At 41.9% G+C, this 11,850-nt stretch overlaps 1 protein-coding gene across 1 annotated transcript; it reads right to left on the bottom strand.

Annotated features, from left to right (window-relative positions):
• Window positions 1–1,039: 1,039 nt before the first annotated feature.
• On the bottom strand, window positions 1,040–10,647 carry exosc7 (exosome component 7). Its single transcript, XM_029731301.1, has 8 exons — window positions 10,540–10,647; window positions 10,238–10,339; window positions 9,988–10,082; window positions 9,706–9,871; window positions 6,038–6,108; window positions 5,765–5,888; window positions 5,440–5,595; window positions 1,040–1,202 (listed from the first exon to the last, which is right to left on the bottom strand). Exons 1-8 carry the CDS (start codon window positions 10,594–10,596, stop codon window positions 1,098–1,100), a joined length of 876 nt encoding a protein of 291 aa, XP_029587161.1. The 5' UTR covers window positions 10,597–10,647; the 3' UTR covers window positions 1,040–1,097.
• Window positions 10,648–11,850: the final 1,203 nt, after the last annotated feature.

Below are 11,850 nucleotides of genomic sequence, written 5' to 3'. Positions count from 1 at the left end.
CATTGGATTAAGTACCAAAAATCTGGATAAGGATTTCATACATGTGCAAATTCACATAAATGTGTCATTGATGCAGATTAATCCTTAATCTGTGGCCAGGAAACCACTCCATTATATTTTACAAAGAATTCTCCAACATGTACCAGTGTTACACCTGTTCGGCTCTAGAAAAGAAACGTTTTCTAAAAGGTCCAAAATTCAGGGGTTTAAAGCATACATTGAAAATAACGTGTGCTTTTTTTGGTAGGCAACAAAAAAATATAATTCAAGCAGGGGAAATGCAGATAAAAGAAATGGCACTCCTCAGCTGCTGTTGAACTCGTAGATAGAGGCCTTCTCATGACAGTTCTTTTCCCACCAATGGCCTCAGAGGATGGCACAGTTCTGGGAACTATTTGTCTTCGGGGATCTGGAATCAAGAGTTCCAGTTCTTGTAGAGGATGCTGTTGCCTGCCTGGTCCGTCCATTTGCTTTCAGTCGCCAGATCAGCTCATCTGGGCCAATGTGCTGGTGGATGTAGTCGCTGAGATGGTTGTTCTAGTCCTTGGACAAGGGGGTACTGATTACACCCCCAAGGGCGTGTTGTCGAAGGCTGTGTGGTAGCTCTTTCAGAGGCTCAGGCAGCGCAGAGCAGACGCCCCAGGCCAGGGTTCTTACACAGTGGAAATGGTCAAGTCTCATCTGCTCTTTCTGCTCCTCTGATGACATTAACACGTGGCAGGGACAATAGGACACAGCGACGTTCAGAGTTGTATCTACTCAATTACAGAAAAACATTCAGTTTAAAAGATATACAGTATAAGCACTTTTGATATTAACTTCACTTAATGCTGAACCTTTGTGAAATCCTGCCCAACCTGGAAGACTCAAAAGGTAAGGGACTTTAGTTTTTATTGGAGCCATTTCAATAACCAAGAAGACACTGTTCAAAATACTCGTACACAATTTGTATTGGTGATTCAGAATTTCCCTGCTTTGATGTGTAAGGAAGACACATTGCATAAGTATTTAAATAAATGAAAACAGACAAGGAAAAACAGACTGTACACATAAAAAATGCTTTATTAGAACAGTAAACATTTACAAAAACAGTGATGCTAACCAAGAAAGCCCACTTTCTGTCTCTTCTTTCCAAGACTCTCCTCCTCCTGCAGAAGCTGCATGAGGGGGGCGTGGAGGGCTTTCCCTACTCGTTTCCCTGTCTGTAGAGAGACACAACAGAGCATCAGAATATGTTTGTGTTGGAGATATATATATACACACACACAGTACCAGTCAAAAGCTGACACTCCCACTCAAGGGTTTTTATTTTAAAAAATTCTATACAATGTATACTAGCGAAGACATCAAAACTATGAAATTACACAGAATCATGTAGTAACCAACAAAAAAGTGTTAAACGAATCAAAATATATTTTGAATGAGATTCTTCAAAGTAGCCACACTTTGCCTTGATTACAACTTTGCACACTCTTGGCATTCTCTCAACCAGCCTCATGAGGTAGTCACCTGGAATGCATTTCAATTAACATGTGTTCCTTGTTAAAAACTACATTTGTGGAATTTCTTTCCTTCTTAATGCGTTTGAGCCAATCAGTTGTGTTGTGACAAGGTAGGGGGGTATACGGAAGATAGCCCTATTTGGTAAAAGACCAAGTCCATATTATGGCAAGAATAACTCAAATAAGCAAAGAGAAATGACAGTCCATCATTACTTTAAGACATGAAGGTCAGTCAAACCGGAAAATGTCAAGAACTTTGAAAGTTTCTTTAAGTGCAGCTACAAAAACCATCAAGCCGTATGATGAAACTGGCTCTCATGAGGACCACCACAGGAAAGGAAGACCCAGAGTTACCTCTGCAGGAGAGGATAAGTTCATTAGGAGTTACCGAAAAATGCTTCAGAGTTCAAGTAACAGACACATCTCAACAACAGATGTTCAGAGGAGACGGTGTGAAATCAGGCCTTCATGGTCAAATTGCTGCAAAGAAATCACCACTAAAGGATACCAATAAGAAGAATAGACTTGGGCCAAGAAACACAAGCAATTGACATTAGACCAGTGGAAATCTGCCCTTTGGTCTGATGAGTCCAAATTTGAGATTTTTGGTTCCAACCGCTGTGTCTTTGTGGAGGCAGAGTAGGTGAATAGACATCCACATGTGTGGTACCCACCATAAAGCACGGAGGAGGAGGAGGTGTGACGGTGCTTTGCTGTTGACACTGTCAGTGATTTATTTAGAATTCAAGGCAGACTTAACCAGCATGGCTACTACAGCATTCTGCAGCAATATGCCATCCCATCTGATTTGCGTCATCATTTGTTTTTCAACAGGACAATGACCCAACTCACCTCCAGGCTGTGTAATGACTATTTGAACAAGGAGAGTGATGAGTGCTGCATCAGATGACCTGGCCTCCACAATCACCTGACCTCAACCCAATTGAGATGGTTTGGGATGAGTTGGAGAACTCCTTCAAGACAGTTGGAAAAGCATTCCAGGTAAAGCTGGTTGAGAGAATGCAAAGGGTGGCTTCTTTGACAAAACTCAAATACAAAATATATTTTGATTTGTTTAACACTTTTTTGGTTACTACATTATTCTATACGTGTCATTTCATAGTTTTGATGTCTTCAATATTCCTCTACAAAAATTAGGAAAAATAAAAACCCTGGAATGAGTAGGTGTGTCCAAACCTTTGACTGGTACTGTGTGTTCAAAAGTTTGCGGTCACTTAGAAATTCTTGTTTTTGAAAGAAAAGCACATTTTTTGTCCATTAAAATAACATCAAATTGATCAGAAATAGTGTAGACATTGTTAATGTTGTAAATGACTGGCGGCTTCATTAAATATTACCCGCAAAACAGCAGTCTCAACATCAACAGTGAAGAGCCGACTCCGGGATGCTGGCCTTCTAGGCAGAGTTCCTCTGTCCAGTGTCTGTCTTCTTTTGCCCATCTTAATCTTTTATTTTTATTGGCCAGTCTGAGATATGGCTTTTTCTTTGCAACTCTGCCTAGAAGGCCAGCATCCCGGAGTCGCCTCTTCACTGTTGACGTTGAGACTGGTGTTTTGCGGGTACTATTTAATAAAGCTGCCAGTTGACTAAGGAGGCGTCTGTTTCTCAAACTAGACACTAATGTACTAGTTCTCTTGCTCAGTTGTGCACCGGGGCCTCCCACTCTTTCTATTCTGTTTAGAGCCAGTTTGCGCTGTTCTGTGAAGGGAGTAGTACACAGCGTTGTAAGAGATCTACAGTTTCTTGGCAATTTCTCGCATGGAATAGCCTTCATTTCTCAGAACAAGAAATAGACTGACGAGTTTCAGAAGAAAGTTATTTGTTTCTGGCCATTTTGAGCCTGTAATCGAACCCACAAATGCTGATGGTCCAGATACTCAAATTGTCTAAAGGTGGCCAGTTTTATTGCTTCTTTAATCAGTTTTCAGCTGTGCTAACAATCGCAAAAGCGTTTTCTAATGATTGTTTTAAAATTATAAACTTGGATTAGCTAACAACGTGCCATTGGAACACAGGAGTGATGGTTGATGATAATGGGCCTCTGTACACCTACGTAGATATTCCATAAAAAAAAATACATACATACATACATACATACATATGTGTATGTATTTAAAAAAAAAAGAAGCTGTTTCCAGCTACAATAGTCATTTACAACATTAACAATGTCTACACTGCATTTCTGATCAATTTGATGTTATTTTAAATGGACAAAAAAAAGTACTTTTCTTCCAAAAACAAGGACATTTCAAAGTGACCCCAGACTTCATCTTCAAATAATATTTTTGCAGGAATCTCCTTGCGAATGATTTTGCCGAAGATTGTATCTCCGCCGGCACGCACAAATGTTCTATATACACAAAACTTTTTTTTAAAATGAAATATCATATATTTACATAAGTATTCAGACCCTTTACTCAGTACTTTGTTGAAGTACCTTTGGCAGCGATTATAGCTTTGAGTATTCTTGGTTATGACGCTACAAGCTTGGCACACCTGTATTTGGGGAGTTTCTCCCATTCTTCTTTGCAGATCCTCTCAAGCTCTGTCAGGTTGGATGGGGAACGTTGTTGCACCACTATTTTCAGGTCTTTCCAGAGATGTTCGATCGGGTTCAAGTCCGGGCTCTGGCTGGGCCACTCAAGGACATTCAGAGACTAGTCCAGAAGCCACTCCTGCGTTGTCTTGGCTGTGTGCTTAGGGTCGTTGTCCTGTTGGAAAGTGAACCGTCGCCCCAGTCTAAGGTCCTGAGCAGATATCATCAAGGATCTCTCTGTACTTCGCTCCGTTCAGCTTTCCCTCAATCCTGACTAGTCTCCCAGTCCCTGCCGCTGAAAAACATTCCCACAGCATGATGCTGCCACCACACTTCACCATAGGGATGGTGCCAGGTTTCCTCCAGATGTGACGCTTGGCATTCAGGCCAAAGAGTCCAATCTTGGTTTCATCAGACCAGATAATCTTGTTTCTCATGGTCTGAGAGTCTTTATGTGCCTTTTGGCAAACTCCAAGAGGGCTGTTATGTGCCTTTTACTGAGGAGAGGTTCCATCTGGCCCTCTAACATAAAGGCCTGATTGGTGGAGTGCTACAGAAATGGTTGTCCTTCTGGAAGGGTCTCCCATCGCCACAGAGGAACTCTGGAGCTCTGTCAGAGTGACCATCGGGTTCTTGGTCACCTTCCCTTCTGCCCCGATTGCTCAGTTTGGCCGGGTGCCCACATCTTGGAAGAGTCTTGGTGGTTACAAACTTCTTCCATTTAAGAATGATGGAGGCCACTGTGTTCTTGGCGACCTTCAATGCTGCAGAAATGTTTTGGTACCCTTCCCCTGATCTGTGCCTCGACACAATCCTGTCTCGGAGATCTACTGACAATTCCTTGGACATCATGGCTTGGTTTTTGCTCTGACATGCAGTCAACTGTGGGACCTTATATAGACAGGTGTGTGCCTTTTCAAATCATGTCCAATCAAGTTGTAGAAACATCTCAAGGATGATCAACGGAAACAGGATGCACGTGAGCTCAATTTCGGTGCTCAAAGCAAAGGATCTTAATAATTATGTGAATAAGCAAGGGGCTGAATACTTGTGTGTCTTATTTTTAACACACTTGCAAGAATGTCAACAAAAAAAATCCCCAATTTAGAATAAGGCTGTAACGTAACAAAATGTGGAAAAGGGAAGGGGTCTGAATACTTTCCGAATGCACTGTACATTGCAATGCATTCACATAAACAAAATAAACTGTACATTCACACACACTTCCTGAATTTCCTCTACACAAAAGGTGTAATTGCGTAACCAACTTTGTGTTGTGCTGATAAGGTTAAACTTTGATACAACTGAACATTCTATGCTAATAACTTTGCCTGGGTGAGGACAGATGGTATAAAAAAGAGCACAGGCATCCTATTTCACCTCTGTCATCTCAAAGATGCTCTCTGGGTCCAGGCTGCCTCCCCCCACCTTCCTGACACAGGTGACCGTCCCCTTGCGTGTGACAGAGATGATCAGGCTGGCCACTGAACACGCCTTCTCCTGCAGCGTGGCGTCCACCACGTGCCTATGGCCCACCTGGAGTGAGACGAGGACACACACAAATAATATGTGACTAACCATCATTTGTGGACAAAACCGTCCAGCTTACTATCCTTTGTCTAAACTAAACTCATGTAAATGATGCGATTTGTTACACTAATAATACCGTCTCAGCAGGTGTTGCCATGTCAATGACCGAACCCACCTTGCACAAGGTCACGATGCAGGGAACGTTCTCCACATTGAGTCGCATGCAGTCATAGGGGTCGTCTGACAGCTCGATTTCCTTCCCTCCTTCCTCATCCTCAGAGATGTGCACTTTAGGAATTCTGTTGGGAGAGAGGGAAGGTGAAGAAAGTGTTTGACTCAGGACTAGATGTTCTATTGTTTGAGCTCTGTAGGACAGACTTTATGAAATCACAGCATCTATTTATTGCAATTTAATGAGCAAAATGGTAACTGAAGCTTAGTGCCTTACTTTGTATTGAAGAGAGCTGCTTTAATGGCAACAGAGATGGCATCAAAAAGATTTCCATCACACTGCAGGAGCTGAGAAACAAAACAACAAGTGATTACTTCACACACACACACATACATACATACATATATTTTAAATATGCGCAAACCCTACATCCCAACCCGAGCACTACTGCCACCTCTGGTCTCTTGGAATAGTGGAGGCAGCTCCTGTTTTCTTTGCGACTTGCAGTTAACTCTCTGTGGTTCTAAATCAATAGTTGTTTAGTAGGTCATGCAACTATTTGTTACATGCAATATGCTTTGTGGACTTCACTGGACAGAGGTCGCTCTCCAGTTTGTGTGATGAAACAAAGGTGTGGTTGAATGTATTCTGCCACTGTATTTTTAGGCCTCATATATATATATCACGGTCGCAAGGTACAGTATATGAACTAACAGGTTATAGAGCAAACAACGCAATTGTCACAACACATATTGTAATATGCCTTTACATTTTCTGGCTCGACTTCCCCAGTGATTTTACCCTCGCACCGCTACTGAAGTAGGCCTGTTGTAAAATAAATATCATTAGCCTATTGCTGTCATTTGTAGGCCTACATTGGGAACTCGCCTTTGTTGGTAATTGCCGCAATATAGGCCTAGCCTGTTCAAAACTTTTGTGAAAGTTTAAACCAGTTCTTTAAATATGCAAGTAGTGTTTTTATTTCATTCCGAGAGATTTTCTTTGGCCTAATTAAGTTCCAACTGTAATGCTGTATTTGTAGCAATAAAATAGAATTACTGGTAGGTCTACTATAGGGGCCTACCAGTAATAAGAAAAACCTTTTGCATCACTTTTTTGGTTACTACATGATTCCATGTGTTATTTCATAGTTAATGTCTTCACTATTATTCTTCAATGTAGAAAATAGTACAAATAAAGAAAAACCCTTAAATGAGTAGGTGTCCAAACTTTTGACTGGTACTGTATATATAATAATTTATCCGCTTGAGGTCCACTATGCTCCTCGAGACAATAAATAACCAAAACAATCCCACTCAAAATCTGTCTTTTAAAGATAGTTTTTTTTTTTTTTATACATGGGCTGCACTTCAATCCACCGCATCTGCCGATGTCGGCATTCCACATCTGCAGTGGAAGGTGGCTTTACTACAGCTGTGTTTGTCAGGCCAGGCGACATCTCGAAATTCAGTCTTGTCACTAAAACGTCTGCAGTGTCCGAATGGTTTGGTCTACTTAAGCAATAAGGCCTGAGGGGGTGTGGTATATGGACAATATACCACGGCTAAGGGCTGTACTTAAGCACAACGCAACGTGGAGTGCCTGGATACAGCCCTTAGCCGTGGTATATTGGCCATATACCACAAACCCCAGAGGTGCCTTACTGCTATTATAAACTGGTTACCAGATATACCACAGCTCTCAGCCAATCAGCATTCAGGGCTCGAACCACCCAGTTTATAAAAAAATAATATGATACCTCTACGGAAAGACTCCCTCCGTTTTGCTCTAAAAACCCCACAAGTGCCACAGGACTAGTCTGAAGGTAACCCGGTACAGGACCAAAAAATGTATGGAAGTGAATAGGGCATCTCCACGTCAAAAGGTACACAGCTAAAACCACGGTTAAAAACATTTTTTTCCATATCTCGCTCAGATATAGGACAGACACTTAAACATTCTTCCTTTTGATTACATTTGTGACTGTTCCCCCCCCCCCCCCCCCCCCCCCCCATGTATGAATCTGTTATTCAATGTACTTCTATGGGCTAATGGCAGTTAGGCCAAATTCAATGTTTCATTAAAAAAGTATACCTACAGGAATCCTAAAACTCTAAATCAGATAGCCAACTTATCTTTGATATGAACATCTTAAAACAATTCCACATTTTAGCTTAGTAGAAGCGTCGCAATACCTCCAAAATCACATCGCTGTCACGCCTCCCTTGGGAGGTCTGGAGAATTGCAAAAACGGTTTGAATGGTCCGTTGGCTCCCAGCAGCAAGATTTTGATTGGATGTTACATTTTAAGAACCCTCCCCCCACATGCCTGTTGGTGCTACGTGTTAGGTTCGTCACTGTTTCCAGACCGGGAGGGACATTTTGCAGAGAGTTGTTCCGTGCTAGTTTGCAACATTGCAGAAAATGAAAGAACACCTGGAGGAAAAATATAAATCTGTCTTGTCAGAAGTGTGCTCTATACACAAAATCGACATACGCCAACATTTGCTGAGGTTTTAAATCAGCGGTTTCCCGCCATAGACTGTAAAACGAATCTGCACACACTGTTGCACCTGCGACATTAATCTAGTGAGCACTATTGGAGCTCCGCCCAAGCAAGGCATTTGATTGGTTTGACATGTAGCGCAGGGTCACTGATTTACATCGCGTCTCCACCCTTTCTAGCAATTTTTCTGCCATAAACCTCCCCAGGCTTACCCGTATTAAGGAAGCCTGGTTGTCAAAGAGGCTAGCTTAGGAGAAATCCAGCCCCGGGCCCTTAGACTCTAAGGGTATTTAGAGGGGTATACAATACGCATTTCTTTTGTAAAAAGACAGATGCTGCTGATAATACTGCCATCATCGTCAAAGCAAATGATATGCATGTGTAGTCCATGTATCGATGCTGTCTGACTAAAAAGAGTATAGCATGTAATACAATTTTTGGGGGCCAGGCAAAAATCAGATACATGGGCTACATATAGTAAGACAGAGAGAGGGGCGCCGTTTCGCTTGTTCGGATGCTTTCTCCGGTGAGATACAGTCGTTTCAGCCACTTGCGATTTGAAGAAAAGCTGGCAGGTGCACAGTGAACTGTTTGGATGCTGGAATTATTTTGGATGAACATGTAAAGGTGACCTACTTTTTGAAGTGATTTGTTGGACAATCAGACTGGCCCTCGCCTGGGGCCTCCAAATCACTAAATCCGACCCTGGCACCAGAGCTTCAATTGACACCTGCTGTTGAACTTGCAGTGAGGAAGAATGTTTTAGGCCTACCAGAGTTCCCCCTTTATTCATTGAACAATGTAATGCTTATCTTTATAAAAAAAAAACATAATAATCTGATTGAAAATTAACGAATTTGCCTCCTTCTGTACACCTTTATCTGTATAGCAGTAATAGCCTATCTGACAAGGATAAAGAATGCATAGTGGTGTTGGGAACACGGAGCCGGCATCTCTCTCTATGGCCTAAGCTTTCATATTTTTTTATTTTTAAATATCAATATCCTACAGTGGACTATAGGCCTAAATGCAAGCAATGCCCCAAAGCATTTAGCGCTCAAATCTCCAACATCTGAACCGTGAGGTCGACAATTATTGTTTTAGGAAAGTAAAAACCAATAAAACAAATCGGCTATGAAGTTTTGAATATGCTACACGACAAAACAAATCGTTTTTTTGTAATTTGTTATAGGCAGTTAAGGACATGTAACTGTGGATCATTTGGCCAATTTCGTTCTTTTGAGGGTGCTGGTAGCACCAGGTCGGAGGTTTCTTTCTACTCAGATCTGAACGGGTCTGACTGTCCTTGGGTCCATTCGGAACGGTTTTTAAAAATATTTAATTGATGCATATCGTGTCGGGTGGGAAAGCCACAGATCCATTTTGGAACCTGTTGAGACCTCTACTTTGAGGCACCGTTGCCGTGTCAGTCACTCACCAGCACGTCCACATAGAGCACCCAGCAGTGTTCCCCTGGGCTGATGCAGAGGCTTTTCAGGTCCACACTGTGTCTGTTGTTGAACACTTTGTAGAGGGTGTTGCTCAACTCCATGCCCAGCTCATCACCACCCCGACCTTCAAATTCTGGTGTGGCATTGGCAGAGCTAGGAGGGGTACACGAAGAGGGCGATTCATCATAGATGACTTGTTACAACACTACCACCAGTGTCTCTCATATTAGAATTATACTGTACTAAAACCAAAACAACAATGCACTCACCAATCAACAAAAAACTCCAGGTAGCCTTCACCTGGGACCATGGGCCTTGGCTTTCCCATTTCAGCTTTGACTCCCACTAGCACGTCTGTATGCCCCTACAAGGGACAGGACACATTTATTGAATGCAGGGATATGATACGTGTATCTCACTGTCTGACATGTGAGATTCCACTGTTAGCTTTTTGATGTGCAACATTGTTTTTAGCTTTTTGATGTGCAACATTGTTTTTGCAAGGAGCATTTAAATTACCAGTGTCACTTTGGCTGAGCCATCTGTATTTGACACCATTTCTGTCTCAATCTCCATGTGTCTGTAGTCCTCGCATCCTCGTCCATCAACCCGTAAGTCATCCTGGTGAAAAAAATGACTATAGAACATAAGAACAATATCTTGTCACATTCTGGCATTAACGTTAGCTTGTTAGCTAGCTATGTCAAAAGGATGCCTTTCGCTGTGGTAAAGAAAGACGGCTAGCCATAAAACAATGAATTCGCGCAAAAAAGGTAAACTGAACAAGAGCACGTAGCAATATCTTTCAGAATTCCACCTACCCGTACACCATGCAAAATATACACCTTTTCAGCCTCACTGACTTGTACAGTAGCCATGATGCGTTGCACTAAAACACCACATGTGTTCTTCCGCTGGCTACGTCATCAAAGAGCGGCAAAAAGGCGTAGATAAAACTCAGCTTCTTATTATACTTCAGTGGCAGAAACTATCCAGAGTGTTGCTCCTTTGAGATAACATGTCAATGATTTAGCTTGTTATGAATTCAAACTCAGACAATTTTAAGATCGATATTTCTTTGATTACTGCTATGTTTTAACTTGGACATTTTTATGAACCAAATAGCTATAGTTATTACATAAAAGTAGGCGAGGGATGATATTTTGCAAAAGCCTACTTTATAGTGCAGTTGGAGTTTAAATTGAGTTAGAGGCATAGCCCAAATGCCGGCAGATGGCGATATTGAGTCGTTTCATCGTACTGTCCAAAGGGAGCCCATGCAGCAAGGCTACACTTGAATCCCCGTGGACCGGTTCAAACATAAAACATTCTCCATTCAGGCTGCAAAGGCTTCGATTTCCTCCTCAACTCGATTTCATGGTGAGAAAAAAACAGGGGAAATTGGCGTCATTTCCTTATGAAACACCACTTTCCATAACCATGCTGGAGCAGCTAATGCCTATGAATGCTAGTCCTCGGGTGTAATCATTATGCTGATTCTGTTGCAAACCGTTTACTCCAAACAGAAAACGCAAACGAGAGTTTCTATTGGACAAATTCAGGTAGAACCCTCCCCGTTTCGTTACGTTTTCTCTGTTTGGTTCTTAAATGGTAAATGTTTCTGTCATGAATACAACCCCTGGCTGAAAGCGTGGCACATCATCAGGAAGTACAGTGTCCTGTGTGGCTCAGTTGGTAGAGCATGGTGTTTCCAACACCAGGGTTGTGGGTTCGATTCCCACAGGGGACCAGTACAGAGAAAAATGTATGAAATCTATGCATTCACTACTGTAAGTCGCTCTGGATAAGAGCGTCTGCTAAAATGAATAAAAATGTTAAAAAAAATACAAAAATACCATTAGCCACTCTTAGATGGTGGTGGAAAATGTCTTTCATAAAGAAGTACCCATATTTTCCGCATTCTCATCATTAAAACATTCTCAATTCAGACTCGATTTATGTACAAACTGGTCCATGGAGGATATACGTGTTATACACTAAATAGCTAGCTGCATGCATTCGACGTTACACTAAAACGACTCAATATCACCATCTGCCGGCCTTTGGGGCCATTAGCTACACTTAATATCCTACATCGGTTTTTAGATGCAGTTCTTTGGGATTGAGTTTGG

This window comes from Salmo trutta, chromosome 34, assembly GCF_901001165.1.
Source record: "Salmo trutta chromosome 34, fSalTru1.1, whole genome shotgun sequence".
NCBI classification, from domain to species: domain Eukaryota; kingdom Metazoa; phylum Chordata; class Actinopteri; order Salmoniformes; family Salmonidae; genus Salmo; species Salmo trutta.
This window is presented reverse-complemented; position numbering and strand designations above follow the sequence as displayed.

Bases quoted from the DNA above. Each gene is read 5' to 3' on its own strand.
- exosc7 (XM_029731301.1), bottom strand. From the start codon at position 10,596: ATGGCTACTGTACAAGTCAGTGAGGCTGAAAAGGTGTATATTTTGCAT. The intron at 10,083-10,237 runs GTAATTTAAATG...TGTCCCTTGTAG, and splicing joins GCTCAGCCAAAGTGACACTG to GGGCATACAGACGTGCTAGT. The intron at 6,109-9,705 runs GTGAGTGACTGA...TTTGTTTCTCAG, and splicing joins TGCTCTATGTGGACGTGCTG to CTCCTGCAGTGTGATGGAAA.